Here is a 25,554-nt window from a genome sequence, read left to right as displayed (position 1 = left end):
TGTGTGGATGTATCTGCATTACATGCTTCTTCATGGGATGCATGTTCAGAAATAGTCACTTTGCATGATCTGAGGGTGGAGTTTTTGGCCATCTGATGTCCAAAGGTCATTCACTGAACACTTGTGCAGGCCAAATTTTACGGGTTGGTAGTTACAATCAGTCTTAACTAGCTCAAAGTGTGTAAGAGCTGACTCTTAAGTTCCTAAAAAAACAACTGGGGGGACTTCCCTGGTGGCACAGTGGTTAAGAATCCGCTTGCCGGGCTTCCCTTGTGGCGCAGTGGTTGAGAGTCCGCCTGCCGATGCAGGGGACACGGGTTCGTGCCCCGGTCCGGGAAGATCCCACATGCCACGGAGAGGCTGGGCCCGTGAGCTATGGCCGCTGAGCCTGCGCGTCCAGAGCCTGTGCTCCGCAACGGGAGAGGCCACAACAGTGAAAGGCCCACGTACCACAAAAAGAATCTGCCTGCCAATGCAGGGAACACGGGTTCAAGCCCTGGTCCGGGAGGATCCCACACGACGTGGAGCAATTAAGCCCACGCGCCTAGAGCCCGTGCTCTGCAATGAGAAGCCACTGCAATGAGAAGCTGGTGCACCACAACGATGAGTAGCCCCCGCTCGCCACAAGTAGAGAAAGCCCGCATGCAGAAACAAAGACCCAAGACAGCCAAAAACAAAAACAAAAACAACTGGGGCTCCCTTTACTATAGTGACCCATACATCAGAGGTGTTATTTACAGGGGTCGTTAGGGAGTCTTGTGATATTACTTAGGCCATATGAAGCTTGGAGCATATGCAACTAAAGAGAGAGAAAAGCTAAAACAAGCTTAATCAGTGAAGGCAGTTTACAAGCAGAGGGGTTTTGACAAGCTGTTCCATTATCTGTGGTTCTGTAAGACAAACTCAAGGATTTCTGTTACTCACCAGCTTCTGTTAACCCTATGGGGCATGGTTTCAAGGTCACCCAGCGTGGACTTGGGAAGATGTGAAGTAGCACACCATTACAGTCTGTTTCCATTATACAGATACCCATAAATAACATTGAGAACATAGATTAGGATAAAATGTAAAAGAATTCCGAAGGGACAAGTTTTGAGTATTTTCACTTGACCTGTGTAAAGGATGACATCACAGGCCTGAGTTGTCCAGTCTATTCATTCCAAAGAAATGTGTGGCACTTACTTGCCCAACTCCTGCGAGACAATCTCCAAGCTCTTGATACATTCACTTATAAAAGTGTCTTTATTTACCTGGTCCTTGGTTTGTGCTAGGCAGTTTATGCTAATACTGTGATTTATGGTGGGGGGGGCCTTAGGTCTCTGTATCAGTTTGACATTTGGAGAAGCTAGAGAGTAAGGTCAGCCACACAGGTGTCCCTGTGTGTGACAGATACTCCAAAAGAACCCTGGACAACACCAAGGCTTGTGTGAGGTTCCCTGGTTAGCAGTACTCCATGTGTGCTGTCACAAATTGATGCTGTGAGACTTAAGCGAGGGGCCAACTGGAACCTGGCAATGTGGTCCCACTTGGACTCTGTCCTATAGCGCCATCTTCCTTTACTGCTTTTAATCTGTATCCTTTCACTGTAATAAACTGTAGCTACTGAGCTTAACTTTCTTTAACTTTCTTTCACCTGTAACAGATATGTTTCTCTAGAACTATTTTTTTTTGGCTGCTTGGGTCTTTATTGCTACTCGTGGGTTTTCTCTAGTTGCAGCAAGCTACTCTTCATTGTGGTGCACGGGCTTCTCATTGTGGTGGCTTCTTGTTGTGGAGCACGGGCTATAGGCGTGGACTTCAGTCATAGAGCCAGTGATGGTGTCCCATCCAGTGACCAACACATATTTCTTACTCCACATTTTGATATGTATTCAGTTATTTATTTATTTATTTATTTATTTATTTATGGCTGTGTTGGGTCTCGTTGCTGTGCGCGGGCTTTCTCTAGTTGCAGTGAGTGGGGGTTACTCTTCATTGCACTGCGCGGGCTTCTCATTGTCGTGGCTTCTCTTGTTGCAGAGCACCGGCTCTAGGTGCACAGGCTTCAGTAGTTATGGCACACGGGCTCAGTAGTTGTGGCTCAGGGGCTGTAGAGCACAGGCTCAGTAGTTGTGGTGCACGGGCTTAGTTGCTCTGCAGCATGTGGGATCTTCCTGGACCAGGGCTCGAACCCGTGTCCCCTGCATTGGCAGGCGGATTCTTAACCACTGCACCACCAGGGAAGCCCTCTAGAACTATTTTTCCTAATTTAATTGAGTAACTACATAATCACTGTTAATAACTTTCTGTAATATTCATTTCAAGTATTTTTCAGAGATGATTTCAACTCTCTGTGCATTCACTGTTGCTGCAATTTCAGGTTACTTGATAAATCAGTTCCCATCAAGGAGATGGGATCATGGAATCCCAAACCTTTGTCTCTCGAGTAGGATGCCCCCTTCGTACCCAGGCTTCGAAGGTTAGAAGGCCACAAGCTATCTTGGCAGGAAATGACATGTGATAATTCGCTCTCCTTTATGGATAGGTTTCAATCCTTAAATATGCCTGTTTCTGAAAGTCTGCCGATTCCTGAATGCCAGACTTCCCAAAAGCTCATATGAGACCTGCTCTGGCTTTTTTTGAGGTGACTGCCTGACAATTAGAACTCTCCCTTACAGGCAGGCAAACAGAAGTTTCCTTTTTTTGTTGTTGAATCAGATACCAAGTTCAATTCACTGTTAGTTCACAAGTTTGCAAACCTTTCAACGGTTCAACCTGTTAAAATTTAGTTATGAGTTTGGACTTGTGACAAACTGATACACACGTGAGATTGAAAAGGCAATATTTTCTATTCTTGCTGAACTTGCTGTTATCTATATTTTGCATATACTGAATACAAAAATGGAAAATGCAAATGTAAATTTTGTGATGAATTTCCTGAAGAGTGGATATTCACTAAATGTGGTAAAAGTCCTCTCCGAGGTCTTTGTATGATACGCAGTTGTTCATTCAAAATTGAAAATGATGGACAGGTTACTAACTGTTAAGCATGAGAGATGTATGATTTCCTCAACTAGTGTCAAAGCAAGTGAAAAAATAATTTTTAAGACAAATTCAGATTAAGAAGGTAAAATAGTAATAAGAGAAGTTGTAAGGAGCTTCCACACTGAGTATCATCAGTCCTCCAGCTCACACTACTGTTGAGCCTGTGTCTCACTAATCAACGTTCAGTGGACAAAAGGAACAAGATAAACTGGATATATCCACTGTAGAAGCTATGTTACAACCTATTATGTTTATTGTGGAAGTCCCACTGAGATACTCTCTGCACTGCCTGTCACCGCAGACCCCAGCCTTCCACCAGCTGCAGTACCCACAGATGTCCCTTGTGCCTTGCTGCTCAAGGTCAACTTGAGTCCGTGAAGACATGGTGAGTCAGCAGTAGGTCTAAACTCTGCTGTGTTGAGTTTCGTGGCTTTTCGTTCTCAGTTTGACACCTGGATTTTATTGTTAGTTCCCTGTTGTTTGAGATACTTGGTGGATCACGCCATTCCTTTTCATACCGTTTTTGATGTCCTTTGAGTTATGTGTTTTGTTTTTTGGGTTTTTTTTCCTGGGCTGTCTGGACCACACAGGGAAGTCCTGTGTGCCTGTGTTTCTGAATAGCATAACTATCCTAAGGATGATTTGGGTCTTCAATGGCCACTCTGGGGGACACTTGATTTGAACAAAAGGGTTAATTTGAAAGACACCTTTGAAAATAAAGGAAATAAGAGTTCTCAGGCCCAATGGATAGTATTTTTTCTTAGTATGCAGAGGACTCCAAATTAAATTCTGAAATAAAAGTTACATCACTAGGGCTTCTCTGGTGGTGCAGTGGTTGAGAATCTGCCTGCCAATGCAGGGGACACGGGTTCGAGCCCTGGTCCAGGAAGATCCCACATGCCGCAGAGCAAATGGGCCCGTGAGCCACAACTACTGAGCCTGCGCGTCTGGAGCTTGTGCTCCACAATGAGAGGCCGCGATAGTGAGAGGTCTGCACACCGCGATGAAGAGTGGCCCCTGCTTGCCACAACTGGAGAAAGCCCTCGCACAGAAACGAAGACCCAACACAGCCAAAAATAAATACACATGAAAAAAAAAAGTTTAAAAAGTTACATCACTAAAAGATTTTTTGGCCAAAACTAATGAGCAAGTCGACAAACTTCAGCAGGAACAAAGTAGACTCATTCCCCTGTAAATCCACCCTCTCTTTGTCCTGCAGTAGCCTCCCACATCCAGTGCTCCCACCCCCTTATCCTTCTGATCTCTCTCCTTAGCACCTCTCCCCCTACTCTTTCCCTTTTGCTCAAACCCCCTACTGTAACTGAGCAAAAGCCAAACTGACATTGAGTGTTTGCAGCAAAGTAAGAGTTTGTTGCAGGGCACCAATCAAGGGAGTGGGAGACAAGTCTGACACCCACTGCAATTGGGTCTTTGAGTTGTGGGGTTTTAGAGGGGAGGAACAAAGAAGCTGGGGTTAATCATCTGGTGACATTTCATAATCATAGTTTCAGGAATAAGGATGCCTATGATTTATGAGTCTCTGGTCTGGTGGTCCATGACCAGGAAAAATCGACTGTATAGTAATTTAATCATTAAAACAAAAATATTTTTAAACTATAGGAGATTTTCAGACAGACTAGAAAAAATTCCTAATTTCAACAGTTGGTAGTCACAGAGGTGCTGATGGTAAGAGCAGCTGTTTCATGTCATTTTACCAATGGTGTTAAATGTGAACGTGGAGACCTAATTCAAAAATAGAACTTGGAATAATTAGCCCCGGGACATCCCTGGTGTTCCAGTGGTAAAGAATCCGCCGTACAAGGCAGGGGATGCGGGTTCGATCCCTGGTCAGGGAACTAAGATCCCGCGTGCCAAAATTACTGAGCCCGTGCGCCTCAATGAAGATCCCATGCATGCCACAACTGAAGACCTGATGCAGCCAAAAATAAAGTAAATAAATAATAATTAAAAAAAAGAATAATTAGTCCCTTTTGAACTACAAAACCTGGCAGCTCATATTTACAAGACAGGATCTGAAGAAAACATGTGTCCTTGCAGGTCAGCAGGGACTATGGGGCCCACATCCCAACCAACCACCTATTGAAAAGGACACTTGTAAATACTGTCAATGGAAGAGAAACTGGAAAAAAGCGTCTCCCATCTTATGAAGAAAAACCAAGTTATTTCAAATAACTCACAGATTTTCCCCATTTCAACAGTAACACTTGGACCATTGACTGAAAAATCACAAGCATTCCTCCTGCTCTGTGATACCATCCCTGTAAATTTAATAGAAAAAGACTTACTAAACTACACACTGCTAATTATCCTATGGGTAAAAGGAGAAATTACAAGGGAAATTTAAAAAACATAAATATTTTGAACTAGATGAAGATAAAAATGCTACATATAAAAATTGATGTAGGAACTCCCCTGGTGGTGCAGTGGTTAAGACTCCACACCCCCAATGCAGGGAGCCCAGGTTCGATCCCTGGTCAGGGAACTAGATCTCACATGCATGCCACAACTAAGAGTTCACATGCCACAACTAAGGAGCCCGCGAGCTGCAACTAAGGAGCCTGCCTGTCGCAACTAAGACCTGGTGCAACCAAATAAATAATTAAATATTTTTTAAAAATCCCCAAATCTACAAAGCCATTATCACTCATCTATATAGATATAAAATACATTAACAAAATATCAGAAAGCTGTCTTGGCAACATACACAAAGGATTATACAACGTGATCTGGGGGATTTGTCCCAGGAAATGCAAGGTTGGCTTAACATCTGAATATCAATTAATGGAATAAACCATATAGTAAAATAAAAGACAATAAGACCCCCTCACACAGCCACACGATTATTATCTCAATAAATGGAAAAAACTGGAATGGAGAGTGTAGAAATAGACAAACACAAATACATTCAAGTGGTTTTTGAAAAGGGAACAAAGGAAAAGGAATGGAGAAAGAAGTCTTTTCAACAAATGGGCTTTAAAAAGTGATCCAGGGACTTCCCTGGTGGTCCAGTGGTTAAGACGCCACGTTCCCAGGGACTTCCCTGGTGGCACAGTGGTTAAGAATCCGCCTGCCAATGCAGGGGACATGGGGTCAAGCCCTGGTCCAAGAAGATCCCACATGCCATGGTGCAACTAAGCCCGTGTGCCATAACTACTGAGCCTGCATTCTAGAGCCCATGAGCCATAACTACTGAGCCTGTGTGCCACAGCTACTGAAGCTGGTGCACCTACAGCCTATGCTCCACAACAAGAGAAACCACCACAATGAGAAGCCCCCACACCGCAATGAAGAGTAGCCCCCGCTAGCCACAACTAGAGAAAGCCTGCACGCAGCACTGAAGACCTAATGAAGACAAAAATATAAATAAATAAATACATTTATTTAAAAAAAAAGAAAAAAGACTCCATGCTCCCAATGCAGGGGCTCCGGTAGGGGAACTAAGATCCCACATACCGGAAGTGTGCCTGCGCACTGCAACTAGAGAAGCCCGTACGCCACAGTGAGGACCCAGTGAGACAAAATAAAATTAATTAATTTTAAAAAAATGCTAAGAGATAGTAAAATAGGTAATAAATTATGTATCCTGTTTATAAAATAAATAAAGAAACAATAAAAAAGTGGCCTAGGGAATTCCCTGGTGGTCCAGTGGTTAGGGCTCCATTTCCACTGCAGGGGGCATGGGTTTGATACCTGGTAGGGGAACTAAGATCCTGCAAACTGTGCAGCACAGCCAAAAAAAAAGTGATCCAGACACACATCTTATACCTTTTACAAATATTTTCTCAAAACTATAAAACACCTCGAAGATAACATAGGAGACAATGTAAGTTACCTTGGGTTTAGCAATCACTTTTTAGATGCAACACCAAAAACACAATCCATGAAAGAAAAACTTAGTAATCTGGACTTGACTAAAATTTAAAATTTCTGCTCTGCAAGACACTGTTAAAAGAATATGAAGAGGGACTTCCCTGGTGGTCCAGTGATAAAGAATCTGCCTTCCAATGCAGGGGACATGGGTTCGATCCCTGGTCGGGGAACTAAGATCCCACATGCCACGGGGCAACTAAGCCCGCACACCACAACTGAGCTCACACACCTCAACGAGAGAGCCCGTGTGCTGCAAACTACAGAGCCCATGCACCCTGGATCCCGCATGCCACAACTAGACAGAGAAAACCCACACACCACAACTAGAGAGAAGCCTATGCACCACAATGAAGAACGTGCACGCCACCACAAAGGATCCCACGTGCTGCAACTAAGACCTGATGCAGCCAAAAAAAAAAAAAAAAAGCTAGCCATCAAAAGCTTATTAAAAAAAAAGAAGAATATGAAGATATTCATCATATATTATTAGGGAACTGCAAGTGAAAGCAACAACAATATACTATTACTACACACCTATGTGAATGGCAAAAGTCCAAAACACTGACATCAAATGCTGATGAGGATATGGAGCAACAGGAACACTCACCCACTGCTGTTGGGAGTGCAGAATGACAGCCACTTTGGAAGAGAGTTTCTTACAAAACTAAACATACTCTTACTATATGACCCAGTAAATCATGCTCCTTGGCTTGAACCCAAACAAACTGAAAACTTATACCCACACATAATGCAGGTTTATTGATAAGTGCCAAAACTCGGAAGCAATCAAGATGTCCCTCAGTCAGTGAATGGATAAACAAACTGTGGTATAGCCATACAATGGAATGTTATTCAGTAATACCTTATACACAAATCTTCATTGGAGCTTTATCTGTAACAGCCAAAAATTGGAAACAACCCAAACATCCACTAACAGGTGAATAGATAAAAAACAAATGTGGTATATCTATACAATGGAATAATTCTCAACAATACAAACGAACAACTGATACATGCAACAAGATGGATTAATCTCAAAATAGTTATAGTTAGTGAAAAATGCCAGAGTCCCACTTCCCAGAAAGTATATACCATAGGATTCTGTTTATATGAAATACTAGAAAGTGCTTGCTATTACTTGTGAATTGTGAGAAAGGGGGTTAGAAAGGACTGGAAGGAAAGGATTATAAAGGGACACAAGGAATATTTAGGTTGTGTGGGATATCTCCATTATCTTGGTTGTGTGGGATATCTCCATTATCTTGGTTGTGTGGTCTCATCAGTATATACACACATGGTGAAACATAACACGTTTTACACTTTACATATATTCATTTTATTTCATGTCACAATACCTCAATAAAGATGTTAAGAACTCAATGTTCCCCATAAAAATCCATATTTACCATTCCTCTTGGAAAGTCACATCTGGCAACTGTTCTGGTTCAACCATATCCCTCTCCCCACAATTTAGGGGGATAAGCCCTTCCTCAATATCAGCAAAAACTGGAGAGCAATGAAGTCCACATCCATTACTGTCACTAGGAATGTTGGCTGGGTCAGACAAGCCCGATCCCTGGATCTCCCTTTTGTCAGTGCTGGGGTTCCTACCTGTGCCTGTGATGGCCATAACATCAACAGCCGAGGGAGGTACAGAAATCTGCAAACCTTTAGATTATCTACTGCGACAGTGCGTTGGCTACAGGAGACTCAGATATCTGAAGATCCTTAGAATTTCTGTACCATTCATGCCATACAGCCAAAATCACATGGACATTTACAGATGCCTCCGTTAGAATAGGCACACATCCTCTCACTAGCCACAGTCATCCCCACTCCATTATCTCAGCGTTTCTATACCAACTATGATTCCCATATTGCCCTAAAAGGCTAAAGCCTTCCAGTCAATGATACTTGCCTATGGGATTCTGGACATCAAGGACTGGCTCCTGTACAGGTCCAGGAGACAGAAATCCCTCAAAAGTGATGGGGAATATGGGACATTCCCTAGGAACAAAGGACCCAATTCATGTTGCTTCCACAAGCACTGGAGATTTCCACACCAACTGTGCCCTCCTCAGAATGAACTCTGGGCTCACAGGAAATCCTGACTTCTAAGCCACAGGATTAGGTGCACAAAGCTCTTCAGTCTTTTCTAGCAAGCCTTGGGCAACAATGCAAACTAGGCCAAACTAGACTGAGAGGTGTTCTCTGCCATCCTACTGTTCCTTCTGAGGCACATAAAGTTGGTGCCAACAAAAGGTGTTCCTCCCTTCAGGCTGGCGAAACCCAATTTTTTCTCAATCCATTAGACACAATGAACTGACCTCCCAAGAGTAAAAACTGCAGGCCTTTATCACAGCACAAACCAGAGTAGCATGGGGCAGGGAGTTCCAAAGTTGGGTGACTTGAAAGCAGGATAAATAAGTCACAGCTATCATGTTACAGTCAACATTGTCAAGGAAATCTTATCTGGTAATCACCAGCAGATTCCAGTTCAGATCCTTTCAGCCAGAGATAGATCATTGTCACTCAGAACCCCGTCATGGGGAAGGAAATGAGGATCTTCAATACACTCAGAACATTCACAATCCCCTAGAGGGATCAGGAGAGACAGCACAGGGCTCCACCTTTCCTGAGCATATTGGAGTAACTGACAGACACTGTGGAAACTTAACACCAATGAGATGGCTTCCACCACAGGCACTGGCAGTGATATAACTGTCAAGAGCCCTGGACAGTTGAGGAAGTGCAATGCACCTCATGAGAGCTTCTCACCTATGTGGTACTTGCTGGGAATCTCCCCAGGGTGGACGTACGATTGTACAAGGTTGACCTGCTGGCTCCCTCACAAAGGGCACTCACAGAGCTCTTCTCTGGTGTGAGTCCTAATACCTTGAATAGGAATACAGCACATTTTCTGCATTCATAAGGCCTTTCTCTAGTATGAACTTTCTGGCTGCTAAACAAGTGTAACAGATGCAGCTAAAGGGCCACCAAAGATGTTGCATTCATGAGGCCCTTCACCAGTGTGAACTTTCTGGTGCCGAACAAGATGGGAGCTTCTGCTATAGGCTTTCCCACATTCACTGCACATGTAAGGCTTCTCTCCAGTGTGAACCCTCTGGTGAAGGATGAGGCTAGAGTTGCGGCTAAAGAATTTCCCACATTCGCTGCACTCATAAGGCCTCGCTCCAGTGTGGACTTTCTTGTGCTGAACAAGGTGGGAGCTACTAATGTAGGCTTTCCCACATTCACTACACACATAAGGCCTTGCCCCACTGTGAACCCTCTGGTGTAGAATGAGGCTGGAGTTGTGGCTAAAGCATTTCCCACATTCACTGCACTCAAAAGGCTTCACTCCAGTGTGAATTCTCTGATGCACAATGAGGTTGTAGCTATGGCTAAAGAATTTTCCACATTTGCTACACTCATAAGGCCTTTCTCCGGTGTGGATTTTCTGGTGCTGTACTAGTGTGTCTTTACGGCTGAAGGCCTTTCCACACTCGCTGCACTCATAAGGCCTTGCTCCAGTGTGAATTATCTGGTGCTGAACAAGTGTGTCTTTGCAGCCAAAAGCCTTCCCACATTTGCCACACACATAAGACCTTGCTCCTGTGTGGACTCTCCTATGTTTAATGAGGCTGGAGTTATGGCTAAAGAATTTTCCACATTCTATGCACTCATAAGGCCTTGCCCCAGTGTGAATTCTCCAGTGCTCAATAAGGTGAGAGCTTTGGCTAAAGAATTTCCCACATTCACTGCACTCATAAGGCCTTTCTCCAGTGTGAACTCTCTGGTGCTGCACAAGGTGGGAGCTTCTGCTGTAGGCTTTTCCACATTCACTGCAGTCATAAGATCTTTCTCCAGTGTGAACTCTCTGGTGCTGAACAAGCGTGTTTTTGCGGCTAAAAGCTTTTCCACATTCGCCACACTCATAAGGCCTTTCTCCAGTGTGAATTCTTTGGTGCTGAACAAGGTGGGAGCTTCTGCTGTAAGCTTTTCCACATTCACTGCATGTATACTGTCGTTTTCCAGTGTGAAATTTCTGGTGGGTTTTTAGGTGAGACAGGTGAATGAAGGCCTTTCTACACTCCTTACACACATGTGAAATTTCTCCACTATGAATTTTATTGTGATGAATAAGAGCCGATTTCTCCTTGGACAGATCTCCACATGGTAGGCACCTAAGAGCTTGCACTTCAGCCTGAGTTATCTGGTTGTCAAGGAGAGTGAAGGTGTTCAGGAAGGCTTTCCCATTGTCACTGCAATTGAGAAGCATCAGTTCATCATGGTCTCCCTGGTGTCGCCCGAGTCTGGAGCTTTGCGGAAAGGGCTCCATGAACTCAGCCCTTCTGCATGGACTCGTTCCATTGTGAGTACTTTGGTGCTGGAAGAGGCCAGAGCTATCTGGCAAGTCCATCCCTTCCTCTCTGCAAGTAAAAGGTCTCCCAAACATGTGGACAGCACAGCTCTTCACAAGTAAGGCCCCATCATCATCCCTTCTGATGGGATTCTTCCCACTATATTGCTTCTGAGGCTGATAAAAGTTTTCACTGAACAGGAATCCTCGCCCACAGGGGTCACATGTGTACTGTTTCTGTGCAGGGCATGATCTCTGGTGTTCAGCCAGGTGCAAAATGTCTTTCAAGAGTGGGTCACATATCTCACATGGGTGGGCTTTCTGGATAAATGGACATGACTCAGGAGTCCTGACCTCTGATACTCCTACAAAAATGCTCTGCTCAGAAGGGGCCTCCTCATTGTCTGATTCACACCAACAACCTGAAAGCAAAGAAATGCTAGTGAAGGACATGTTGACTTTGGTGGGAAGCAGCAACTCCATCACATATGCATGTGTGACACACCAATGAATGAGTCCACTGGCTTTTGGCAGGATGAGGGAGCCAGGATCAGGGTGAGGAAGCATCCATTGTCAGTCCTGGGCCTCTAAACGTCACAGTATGGAGGAACTCTAATGCTGGGTTAAGACACAATGATGGTGGACAGTACCAGAAGTACAGGCAAGGTCTCCAACTCACTCCTCTACAAAAGGGTTTCAGCAGGGCCTCAGCTGCTGGTTTCAGGTGAGCTCTGTGCAGAAGGCTGTGTCCAAGCCCAGGAAAATCTGATTGCAAGTAAGTAGCTGGTTCTTAAGGACTACATACGGATATGTGCACAACTCATGACACATTATAGTAGCCAATGTTGCAGAGCAATATGGACGGAGAAGAGGAGAATGAGTGAGAAACACAGAGGCCAGAGAGGTGGGGAAACAACAAAGGGATGGAAGACAGAAGAGAAACATCAAGTGCCAAGAATGGGGAAGGAAAGGGAGAAGTGAGGTACTGTTATGTGCCTTGGCAAGAAAACACTGGTGAACACAAAGCAGGTTCAGTATGATGTGAACTCAGCCCTAAGATGGCTCTCTTTCAGCTCCCATGCAGCAGGGCCAGGCCCTCTCTGGCCTCTCTCACTGTGGCTGGAGTCAGGGCTCCCTGTCAGGCACCCGGGGCTTCCTGCCCCTCTCCACCTGGGCAACTACATGGGATCCGGAAGATGGAAGTTGTAAAAAAAACAAAACAAAACATAGGGGAAACTAACACAACATTATGAATTAACTATACTGCAAGAAAAAACAAAACAAAACAGAGCAGATGAGTGACCTAGAAAGACCCATCCCACAAAAAATAGAAAATGTTAAAAAAAAAAGACAAAAAAACCCGAAGGGGGATTCGGCGGAACATCCCTGTGTCTTCCACAAGCAGTGACCATGTCAGTACCTACAATTCCTGGCATAGTCATGCACCAGGAAATCTCAGCCAGAAGATGGGGGCAGAACATGGACACAGAGGCATTATGGACATGGAAGTGCCCAAGCCAGACAGAATCTGTGAAGCAGACTGAAAGAGCCCTGAACTCCTAACCCAATCCTGAAAGGTTTGGGGCATAGGTGTCGGGACTGCTCAGCGAGGGAGGGGACACCACACACGGCCCAACCTTGGCACCCACAGCACCTACTCTGGGAAACAAAGAACGGAAGGAGAATAGTCACTGATCTGGCTAGACTGAAAGAGCTGCCCCAAGGGAAGTGGGGAGAAAGCAAACCCCAAGACACTGGAGCGGGCATGAGGGCCTGTGGAAGGCAGCCTCTCCGATGGTCCCCAAGAATGCCTACCTCCCAGTATTTCCACCCCTGTGTAGGCCGCTTCCCTTGACCATAGGCTGGACTGATTGACCCATTTCTAAGGAACAGAACAGGGCAAAAATGATGGGATCATTTTCTACATGTCAGGTTAGAAAAAGACCAGCCATCATCCTGGACGTTCTCTCTTGCACACTTGCTCAGAGAAGGCACTTTCCACGTTATGAGGTGCACTACAGAAAGGCCACCATGACAAGGAACCGAGGGAGGCCTCTGACCAACAGCCAGTGAGGAACTAACGCTCACAGTTCAACAAGCCGCAAGAAATTACATCTTGGAAACACAAAACATGAGTGAGTTTGTAAGTAGATTCTTCCCGAGAATGGCCTTCAGATGAGAACACAGGTTTGGCTGACAGCTTGACTGAAACCTCATGAGAGACCCTGAGCCAAAAGCACCCAGGTAAGCTGTGATGAGCGAGGTTCCTGATACACTGAAAGTTACATAACGCATTTTAATTGTTTTAAGTCACTAACTTTTGGAGTAATTTGCCATGTACCAATAGATAACTGAAACAGGGACTTACCCAGCGAGGCCACAAGTGCAAAGTTCTCCAGCATCACATCACGGTACAGGAGTCTCTGAACTTCCTCAAGGAGCTCCCACTCCTCCCGGGAGAAGTACACAAGTACATCCTCAAAGGTCACAAAGCCCTGCCACGAAGGGGACAGTTGAGCTCACAGACAACAGGACTTCCCAGTCTACCCATTAACCTACCCACCCCCTGGTCCCTATCCTCCCCAGCTGCCCAATTCAGAGGCGATACTAGACCTTAACACCACTATTGCCTGCTCTCTCCTGTCTCTCTGATCGCTGTGTGCAGCCCAGAACAGAACCAGGCATCTGAGCAGATATATTAATATATTATGGAAGCTATGGGCCTTGCATGAGGGGCACCAAACACTCTCCGGCTGGCATCCTCCAGAACATGCCTCCCAGACACAACTTTGAGGCCATCAGTCCACACTCCTCCGAACATGTATATCACTCTGAACCACTTTCGTCATATCAGGACCACACCCCATTAACACTGACAACCTTCTGATCCACACCATATGCACCTCCAAGGCAACCTCCACTCCTGAAGCCACTCTGCATACAGTATCCAGGAAGTACTCATATGTCTTTATGACAGGCACCACTGCCACCCAGGTGCCTAAGGACTCCCAACTCAACCTTACCTCCAAGCATTTACACATGCTGTTCCTGGGTCTAATACACTCTTCCAGTCCTCATCCTATTGGTTGCAAGAAGCAGGAACCTCTTCATATAACTCTCGATCTAAATTTAGGATGCTGGGCTAGAAAGGACCCCTCCGTTAAAGCCCCCAGACTCAAGTGCAGGAGGCAGGGCAGGTGAAGAGTCCCAGAATCTCACTATGTCTCATCAGAAAATCTCCAACGACCCTAGTTTAAAAACATACAAAATCCATACACCTCTCTAACGTCCACTGCCATCACTCTGGTACACCCACCATCAACACTCACCTGGACTATTGCTGTAGACTCCATCCTGGTCTCCCTGCCCACCCTCAGGCTTCCCCAATCTTTCCACTCTGCTACAAGAGGAAGCCTGTTAACACCTATGTCAGATCACCTCCCTTCTCTGTTACAAACCTTCCATGGCTCCCGCCACCACCAGAAAAGAGGCCCAGCTCCTCAGGCTGCCATTCTAGGCCTGATTCCTGACTGCCTGCTCTCTATTCTCACCAAACATAACATAAACCTGCGGTTTCCTGAACACTCCTAATTCATTCTCACCTCCAAGTGTTCGTACCAGTTGGCTCCTGGGCCTTGGAAGACATTTCACGCCTCACCCCATCAACACTGGGAATGGGAACCTCGCCACATATCCACCGTCAAGGACCGCCCTTCACCGCCTTTATACTCAAGAGAAGGGAGCGATGAAGGTGAAGTGCTGAAAGCTCTAGAACACACCATCTCCTACACCTGAAGCGGTGAGGGTTTGAGGGACCCTCCACTCACCTGAGCTCGGTCCATAAGCGCCGCGGCCGCCATGGGATCCTCTGAGCAGAACCGGGTCGAGAAACTGGCGACTGGAGCGGGCTCTGCGGGAGCAGCCGAACCCCCACCCCACACTGGGCGGAGTGGCCTCGGGACGACTGTCGCACTCAGAGCCCCAGGCTCCCCCTTGTAAAAAGGCGCTCAGGCTCAGGGTGCCGCCTCCGGAAGCGGACGAGGACGGAGGGCGGGTGCGAAGGCCTCGGGAAGAGCGCAGCCCCGGCTGACACCTCCGCGCAAGGCGGCCCGTAACACGACGGGGACCGTGGATCCTAACAACGGCGCGGAGGGAGGTCCTATCCTTTCTACTGTCCTTCCCTGTTAGCTTCCGAAGAGCCGCACGGAAGGCGGACCCCAGCCTGGCCTCCCAGCCTCCACAGCCACTCTAGACAGCCCTGGCGCAAGCAAAAGACGTCACGGCCGCGACGCCGGAAGTCCCGCCTCTGCCGGCAGGGGCGTCAGGAAACGCCCATCTTCCGGACTGTCATTGGCGCAGCGCGGATGCGCCGGGCACAGACTTCTGGGTAAAGGAGTTTGTGTCCTCATACCAACTAGGTAAGGGACCCCTTTCCGGCTCTCCACGACAGCGGTGCGGAGTCTGGTGAAAGGAGAAAGATCGGGGAGGAATTTGGTCGCAGAGGGCCAGAGCCCCTCTTAAAGGCGACGCGTCCAGATTTCCGTGGTCACCTGTGACAACGCCGCGTCCTCCGCCGTCTCCAACAGGTGGAGCATTCTTTCATCCTGGGAGAACTGCTTCACTTCTCTTGAGTTTTGGGGACTGAGATTTAAATTGAACAATGAATATCCCTCTCTCGTGCAGTCTTCGTTTAAAAACATGAAATGTTCCTCTAATTCGTTCATACCCAAATTGGGTCAGCATCACTGTGAACTTACTAATAATGCAAGTTCTCGGATCCAACCTACACCTTCTGACACAGAAACCCCCGCGGGTGGGAGCTCTCATTAAAAGTCATGAGCACCTCCTTCCCCCAAAGTTCAACTAAAATGGGAATATACTACAGCCTACCTCATGGGAAGTGAAATGAAAAGTGCTTACCACAAGGCCTGGTGCTAAATACACACAAGCTATTATTGTTATTCATCATCTCCACAAGGTTCTCACACATACAGCTATAGGAGGATATCAGAGGCTCCTCTTCGCAGAATCACTGATTATGTTTTTTAAAATATAAAATGCAATCACTCCCTGAGTCAGCAAGTAGCATTATAGGCAATGGTTAAAATTTTTGCATAAAGCACACCTGTATACCTTTAGTTTAACTTTTTTTTTAAACTTTAGCTGCAGGAAGTTTTCATAAACTACAGGTAACTCTATTGTCAAAGTGATAAATTTTTACAGGACATATTATTCAAAACTTAGAACTATCAAGACTAATTGTCCTTAGGCTTAAGTGGACAGTGGAATTAATATAGTTTCATATTATGGTTTATTTCATAAGATGACGTCATATTTCATGTCTAATTCACAAGAACAAAGGCTCAAACTCCTCCTGCCTTCCCATTGAACTCTGAGAGCAGGGAAATCCAGGTATAAATGCATGATCATGAGATGGCCCAACCTGATATCTAGTGCCTCAGGGTCACCAGGTATGGTCCTCCTTCTCATGAAGATATTATCTTCCCATCACCTGGACCTCCAGCTCCCAAAGGAGCAATCAGTAACTCCTGGGGAGGCGTGAAAACTGGAACCAGTGAGACCCAAAGAGGCAACCCCAAGAAGGAGCATAAATGAGAAGATAAATCAAAGAAATATTTTACACGATCACTCCTGCCCATTTCAATTGGCCAAAATTCACTTGCATGGTCCCAAATTAAGTAAGGGAAGCTGGGACATGCCTGTCCTCTTCGGTGTCCAGAAGGAGAAAACAGTATTGGTGAACACCTAGTGACTTTCTAGCACAATCCATTGATTTGATCACCAGATGCCCACTTTATTATTCATTCTCTACATTCTACACTCTTTTTATTTATTTATTTTTATTTTGTGTGTGTGTGTTTGTTGTTTTTACATTCTACACTTTTATATCCTCACTGAAGTGATATCCAAAACTCTATGCATTCACTGACTGCATTGCAAAGCTAGTATCTCTACGTGATGCCTTCTGCAACATACATGTACCTCCACTCACACTCAATATAAAGTTATGTGTCAGGGACACAGTGGAAGGACATAATGAAACCGTTGGAAGAAATAACCGCCATCAGGTTTCTGTATGCAACAAATGCATCTTTGAAGAAAGCAAGTAAAATATGACTATTTGAGACCAAAGGTGAGAAATTTAATGAAAAAAAATAACCAACACGAATACTTTAAAAACTATGTTTAAGGTTGGAAGAAAGTGATCCCAGGTGAGTGGTCTGCGATGATAAAAGGAATGAGAATCTGGGAGAGGGGTGCGTTTGTGTATGAATACAACCACTCATTATCTGTATAAAACATTAACATTTCATTTTTGGAGACAGAATGATGGAATTACCTTGCATATCCTCAATAACACATAAGCTGAGATGAGCAAATTAATGTTTAAATCTCTTATATTTTCCAGAAAAAGATCAAAGATGTTAATAATGTCACACTACGTGTTAAATACATTGTCATTTTTCAGCTTAAACACTAATAAACAGAATCAGAATATATACACTGCAAATCTGAAGAAGGAAAAATTGAAATGTAAAGAAATATTCAATAGAAACTTTAACAAAAGAAGTGTATAGATCAACTGAGGCAAAGAAAAGCACACCCACAGAAGATGTATTTAAACACAACTATATCAGCTATCACATGAAATGAGTATGAAGTAAATGCTTACATTAGCAGTCAATAATTTTTGATATTAAAAATATCCAACAGGGCTTCCCTGGTGGCGCAGTGGTTGAGAGTCCGCCTGCCGATGTGGCGGATGCAGGTTCGTGTCCCGGTCCAGGAGGATCCCACATGCCGCGGAGCGGCTGGGCCCGTGGGCCATGGCCACTGTGCCTGCGCGTCCGGAGCCTGTGCTCCGCAGCGGGAGAGGCCACAACAGTGAGAGGCCCGTGTACCACAAAAAGAAAAAAAAAAGAATACATGAAACAGTTACTGATCTAAACACTAAATGAACCGACATCCCTCAAAATATGTGTGTAGGTAGGCAGTTAATGAACATGTTGAATTAGTTAAATTTATCCAAACACTTAATAATTGGTCTGCATGTTAATATACCTTTAAGTATTTCCTTATGATGAAAAATTTTATGTATCACATTCAGACTAGTCAGTCCTAAGCTATTCCCCTTATTCTCCACATTTTTACTGGGAAAAACCCAATAAAGGCTCTGGTCTAGGTCTCCCCTTGCGCCTGCTTCTGCCTCCTGCTCAAATCTGGTGCTTCCTCACATGGCCCTGTGTGGCATAGTGTTCACTGTACACTTGAGGAATAGAAATCATAGAAATCTTTTTCAACAATACTGACCTCTCCGTGTGCTTATTTACTCATTTACGTCCATAAATTCAAATCTGGTGGGTACAATGGTTCATACACTTACCTCTTCAGGATCTTCAGTTCATCCGTGTTAGGATGTAGAGAATAAGGGGAATAGCTTATGATCGACTAGTCTGAATAATTCAGGTGGGTTTTACAGCTTCAGAGCTGTCCTTAGCTGTCTGGTATCTTGCCCTGGGTTGATTTAGGGCAGGGGATATATTGACTTGGTGTATGAGAGTTAGATAAGGAGGTGGTTCAGACCATGGGCTCTGAATGATAGGGAGAGACGTAAACACATTTGGCTTTTAGTTTGGCCCTCACAAAGCTGCTCATGGTGTGAACTAACCCAATTTTTACAGGGCCTTGTGATCTTTGAGGACGTGGTCATATATTTCTCCCAGGAGGAGTGGGGACTCCTTGATGAGGCTCAGAGGCTCCTGTACTGTCATGTGATGCTACAGAACATTGCACCTTTGTCTTCCATAGGTAAGGCCCTCTCACTCACCCCAGCATCCTGGGCTGGGCTCTGTTCTTCCCCGTTTTCCCAGGGGCACCTCTGACCTTCCCACAGTGAGACCATGGGTACTGCTTTCTTTCGTGGTTTCCTGGCATGTGTGTTGTTGGTGCCAGGGATGGGCTCTGTGCAATGTAGTCCTTCTCTCCCAGAAGTCCCATCCCTGCTGCTCTCGGGTCTTGTAAGACAGGGCTCAGGAGTCAGAACTCTTGAAGTTTGTCTGAAAGATCCCACAGCCTTGCATGTCCCTGGTTGGGTGACTCTGTCTAGAGGCATGGAACCTCGGTGTCCCAGGCCTTCCCCTGCCTTTTGCTGACAGTCTTTGGAGCCTGCCTATGCCAGGAAGTTCAGGCATTGACCTGGTCACTACTTGTGGGGACCACAGGGTTGTTTCTTTAAAGACCCTCCTTTGATATCCTTGTAATTTTGTTTTATTTTATTTTGTCTTATTTATCTACAAAGTTTCACTGTTATTGTTGAAGTACAGTTGAGTTACAATGTTGTGTTAATTACTGCTGTACAGCAAAGTGGTTCAGCTATACATATATGTACATTTTTTTCTTTACATTCTTTTCCATTATAGTTTATCATAGGATATTGAATATAGTTCTCTGTGCTATGTAGTAGGACCTTGTTGTTTATACATTTTATATATAAAAGCTTATGTCTGCTAACCCCAACCTCCCAATCTAACCCTTCCTCATCTCCCTTCCCATTGGCAACCACCAGTCTCTTGTCTATGAATGAGCCTGTTACTGTCTTATAGATATGTTCATTTGTGTCATATTTTAGATTCCACATATAAGTGACATAATATGGTATTTGTATTCCTCTTTCTGACTTACTTCACTTAGTATAATCATCACTGGTTCCATCCATGTTGCTGGAAATGGCATTATTTTGTTCTTTTTTATGGCTGAGTAGTATTCCATTGTATAAATATACCACTTCTTCTTTATGCATTCCTCTGTTGATGGACATTTAGGTTGTTTCCATGTATTGGCTATTGTAAATAGTGCTGCTGTGAACATAGGGGTGCATGCATCTTTTTAAATTATAGTTTTGCCGGGATATATGCCCAGGAGTGGGATTGCTGGATCCTATGTTAATTCTATTTTTAGTTTTCTGAGGAGCCTCTATACTGTTTTCCACAGTGGCTGCACCAACTCACATTCTCACCAACAGTGTAAAAGCGTTCCCTTTTCTTCATACCCTCTCCGCATTTGTTATTTGTAGATTTTTAATGATGGCCTTTCTGACTGGTGTGAGGTGGTACCTCATTGAGTTTTGATTTGCATTTCTCTACTAATTAACGATGTTGAGCATCTTTTAATATGCCTATTTGCCATCTGTATTTCTTCTTTGGAGAAATGCCTATTTAGGTCTTCTGCCCATTTTTGGATTGGGTTGTTTGGTTTTTTTAATTGTTGAGTTGTATGGCTGTTTGTGTATTTTGGAAATTAAGCCCTTGTCGGTCACATAGTTTTGAAATATTTACTCCCATTCTGTAAGTTGTCTTTTCGTTTTCTTTATGGCTTTCTTCGCTGTACAAAAGCTTGTAAGTTTGATTAGGTCCCATTTGTTTATTTTTGATTTTATTTCTATTGCCTTGGGAGACTGACCTAAGAAAACATTGATATGATTTATCTCAGAGAATGTTTTGCCTATGTTCTCTTCTAGGAATTTTATGGAGTCATGTCTTATGTTTAAGTCTTTAAGCCAATTGAGTTAGTTTTATGTATGGTGAGAGGGTGTGTTCTAAATTTTTTATGCGTTTATCAGCATCTCTTTTATTCCAGGTTGTCGGCACAGTGCCCAGGATGAGGAGGCCCTTTCAGAGCAAGGTGATGTTGTTAGAGAGTCACAGGTCAAGAATCCAAAGCTAGGTCCATCCATCCAGAAGTCTCATTCTTGTGAGATATGTGGCCCACTCCTGAAACACATTTTGCACCTGGCTGAGCACGATGGGACACACCCCGAGCAAGAGGTGTACACGTGTGTGTCAAGTCTCTCCCAGCACCAAAAGGAGCTGAGTTGAAAGAAACTCCCCTGATGGGATGAGGGGAGGAATTCATTTGTGAAGAACTGCAGCATTCACGTGACAGAGAGGACCTTGACGTGCAGGGCGGGAATGAAAGACTTTCCGGCCAGTTCAGGCCTTCTCCAGCACCAAGCCCTTCACACAGGAGGGAAGCCACACAGCGACATGGAAGGCAGGGCGACCTTTGACAGTGGACAGAATGATTACAAGTGCAGTGAATATTGGAAAACCTTTAGCCACAAACACATACTTGTTAAGCACCAGAAAAAACATTGCAGTGAAAGTGGAAAGGCCTTCATCAGAAGGTTCCACCTGGTTCAGCACCAGACAATACATACTGAAATGAAGCTATATGAGCACCTTGGATGCGGAAGATTCTTTACACAAAGCTCTGGCCTCATTGAACAGCAGACAGTTCACACTAGGCCAACACCTTATGAGTGCAGCCAGTGTGGGAAGTGCGTCAAAGACAACTTCACACTCATTGTTCATCAGAGAGTTCACACGGGAGAAAAGCCATATAAATGCAGTGAATGCGGGAAAGTTGTTAGCTACAGCTTCACACTCAAAAGACATCAGAGAGTTCACATTGGAGAGAGGCCATATGAGTGCAGTGTGTGTGGGAAATTTTTTGTAGACAGCTCCATGCTCATTATTCATCAGAGAGTTCACACTAGGGGAAGGCGTTTTGAATGCACCAAATGTAGAAAATTCTTTAGGTACAACTTCATGCTTGAGAAGCATCAGAAAGCTCACACTGGAGAAAGGCCTTATGAGTGTAGTGTATGTGGGAAACTCTTTAGGCACAACTCAAATCACATTAGGCATTAGAGAAGTCACACAGGAGAAAGGTCTTATGAGTGCAGTGTATGTGGTAGACTCTTCAGCCAAAACTCCCACCTCATTCAGCACCAAGAAATTCACGCTAAAAAGTATTGCAAACAGGGAAAGACTTCAAAGGAAAGTCTGATCTGATTTAGCACTGGGAAGTACTGCTATGCAGGTGTTTAAAAATTTTTTATAGTGTGGTAAAATACATGTAACATAGAATTTACGATCTTAACCATATTTAAGAGTAAGTTCTTCAGTAATAATACATTCACCTTTTGTGCAAGCAAATACTCAGAAGTCTTTTCATCTTGTAAAACTGGAACTAAACACATTAGACAGCAACTCCTCATCCCCCCTTTCTTATCCCCTGACAACAATTATTCTAATTTAAGTCTATAAATTTGTCCACTCAGGGGAGCTTGTATAAGAGTCATAAAGTTTTTCTCCTTTGGTGGCTGGCCTACTTCACTGAAGACAATGTCCTCAAGGTTCAACCACTTCCTAGCATGTGTCAGAATTTCCTTCCTTTTTGAGTGAATAATACTCCATTTTATGTATATGTTACTTTTTCTGCATCCCATCATCAGTTGGCTCTTGGATTGCTTTCCCTATTTGCCTATTGCACTAATGCTGTTATAAGCATGATTGCACAAGTATTTCTTTGAGGCCCTGCTTTCAGTTCTTTTTAGGTATATTCCCAGACGAGAATTGTTGCATCATGTGGTAATTCAATATTTAAATTTTTTGAGGAACTGAAAGGCTGTTTGCCATAGTAGCTGTACCATTTTACACCAGTGCAGCTTGAAGGTTCCAATTTCTCTGCACCCTCAGCAACACTTTTTATTTTCTTCTCGTTGTTTTATTTTTTGTAACACTATCCTCAGGGACACAAGGTGAATATTTCACTGTGGTTTTGATTTACATTTAATGATTTTGAACATTTTTTTCATCTGCTTGTTGGCTGTTTGTATTTGGCCTTTGGGAAAATGTCTCTTCCAATCCTTTCCCCATTTTTTAATGGGGTTATTATTTATTGTTGTTGTTATTTAGATGTTGGAGTTCTTTATATATTCTGTGTAGTAACTCCTTAACAGATAAATAGTTTGCAAATATTTTCTTCCACTCTGAGGGTTGTCTTTTCACTCTCTCCATTTAATCCTTTATTGCACAGAAATTTTAAATTTCAGTGTAGTCTAATTTATTTCTCTTATTGTTGCCAGTGTCTTTGGTATCACGTCCAAGAAATTATTGTCAGTGTCGTGAAGCTTTTTTCCTGTTTTCTTCTAAGAGTATTACACTTTTAAGTCCTAATATTTGGGTCTTTCATTCATTTTGAGTTCATTTTTATATATCATGTTAGGTAAAGGTGCAACTTCATTCTTTTGCGTGTGGATATCTAGTTTTTTCAACACCATCTGCTGAAAAACTCATTTCCCTTTGAATGGTCTCTGCACCTTTTTAAAACATCTGAGCATGTGTGTGAAGGTTTGTTTCTGTGCTCTTTATTTTATTCCTTTCTCCTCTATGTGTGTCTATGTCAATATCACAGCATTTTGATATATATGTTTAAAGTTTTTAAATAGTGGTTTGACTCAGTTTTGAAGCCCTAGCAAGTGGACTGTCTGTTCCCCTTCTAGAACAGCTGATGAAGCCCACATCCCCAACCACTTTTCTTATCAGGCTCTCATACTCTAGACTACCAGGCACCAAGGTGTCAGACAGTGATAGCCCCTATGTTCTGGAACCCATACAATTATTCAAAATAGCCAGTCCACAGACAGCTCATGAAACCTAGCTAATCCCATCACTCTTGTCACACATAAACTGCCCACCACAGCTCCAGGTTGCTGTCATCCTGTCCCTGGACACAGCTCTCTGTGTTGCCCTAACGTCTTTCTCTCATTCTGAGCTGTAAGTAACAAACAGTTCTGTCTTTCATGTATCCCAGTGTCATTGTTCTGTGTGTTCCACCATCAAGAACCTTTTGATCTTACAGAACAACTCCACACCCAGCAGGGTATTAGGAGTACGGCAGATGTTGGACAGTCTTCAGCCACTAGTCTGTCTCCATTCAGCACCAGGAAGCTCACACTGGAGAAAGACGTTACACGTGCAGCCACTGTGCTCTTGGCTTTTTAACATAATAACAGATGAAAGCTCTGAAGATTAGCCTCTGTGAGGGAGATATCCCCCAGAAACTGCATCTCGTACATCCAGACGTCCTCACTAGGGAGATTCACAGTAAGGGCCAAGTTTGCGGGAAACTTTGGTGAACTCTGTTGCACTTTCAGACCTGCCTGGGGCCGTCAATGGAGTTCTGTCACTGCCCATGTGTATTACAGAAGCTACCCTCCCTCTATTAGCTGGAAGAGAGTATGGTCACTATAGTTAATAATACTGTATTGCCAATTTGAAGCTTGCTAAGAGAGTAAATCATAAAAGTTCTCAACATAAAAAACTTTTGTAACTATGAGGACAATATGAAGTAGACTTATTGTGGTGATCATTTTGCAATATAAACAAATACCGAATCATTATGTTGTACAGTTGAAACTAATAAATATTGTATGTTAATTATATCAATTTTGGGAACTCCCTGGCTGTCCAATGGTTAGGGCTCCCCACTTCCACTGCAGGGGCCATGGGTTCGAGGTGGTCAAAAAAAAAATCTCAATTTTGTTAAAAAGCAGGGAGAACAGATTGCTGTGCTCTCTTGCTTTATCTAGAGTATTTGCCAGCCATTTGAGCACTTTGGTGAGAACTCATACCCCACTTGATTTGTTTGGGTGTGGACATCACCCAGCTTGGACAGAGGACTGGATCTGGCTTCGGTTGGCAGTTTTCAGAGGTTTCCCATGTTCAGGGTCGTTATTGATTGTCTCCTGATATTCTTGACAGATTTTTTCCAGCCTCCATTTTACTTACCCTAGGAACTCCGGGCTTACCTTGCTGGGTTTTTTGGGGTTTTGTTTTGTTTGAATTTTATTTTATTTTTTTATACAGCAGGTTCTTATTAGTTATCCATTTTATACCTTGCTGGTTTTTGCAGCAAAGGTCTTATTGAGTTTATTTTTAAATTGAAGTATAGTTGATTTACAATGTTGCGTTAATTACTGCTGTACAGCAAAATGATTCAGTTATACATATATATACATTTTTTAATATTCTTTTCCATTATGGTTTATGATAGGATATATATATATATATATATATATTTTTTTTTGTGTGTGTGTGTGTGTGTGATATGCAGGCCTCTCACTGTTGTGGCCTCTCCTGTTGCGGAGCACAGACCCCGGACGCGCAGGTTCAGCGGCCATGGCTCACGGGCCTGGCTGCTCTGCAGCATGTGGGATTTCCCCGTACCAGGGCACGAACCTGTGTCCCCTGCATCGGCAGGCGGACTCTCAACCACTGCGCCACCAGGGAAGCTCTATCATAGGATATTGAATATAGTTCTCTGTGCTATACAGAGGGTCTTGTTTATCCATTCTGTATATAAAAGCTTTTACATCTGCTAATCCCAACCTCCTACTCCATCCCTCCCCT

The 25,554-nt window shown here is 44.0% G+C and overlaps 1 protein-coding gene and 1 pseudogene across 1 annotated transcript; one reads left to right on the top strand and one right to left on the bottom strand.

Moving 5' to 3' along the window:
- Nucleotides 1–9,757: 9,757 nt before the first annotated feature.
- Nucleotides 9,758–15,548, bottom strand: LOC111170002 (uncharacterized). Its single transcript, XM_022564779.3, has 3 exons — nucleotides 15,106–15,548; nucleotides 13,647–13,773; nucleotides 9,758–11,700 (listed from the first exon to the last, which is right to left on the bottom strand). Exons 1-3 carry the CDS (start codon nucleotides 15,136–15,138, stop codon nucleotides 9,878–9,880), a joined length of 1,983 nt encoding a protein of 660 aa, XP_022420487.1. The 5' UTR covers nucleotides 15,139–15,548; the 3' UTR covers nucleotides 9,758–9,877.
- On the top strand, nucleotides 15,137–25,540 carry LOC111170019 (uncharacterized; annotated as a pseudogene).
- Nucleotides 25,541–25,554: the final 14 nt, after the last annotated feature.

The sequence above is a fragment of the Delphinapterus leucas genome, chromosome 20, assembly GCF_059928025.1.
Source record: "Delphinapterus leucas isolate spDelLeu-1000000601 "Yukka" chromosome 20, BTC_Dleu_Yukka2, whole genome shotgun sequence".
Classification (NCBI taxonomy): domain Eukaryota; kingdom Metazoa; phylum Chordata; class Mammalia; order Artiodactyla; family Monodontidae; genus Delphinapterus; species Delphinapterus leucas.
The sequence above is the reverse complement of the archived record's forward strand: the minus strand, read 5'-3'. Positions and strand labels throughout refer to the sequence as shown.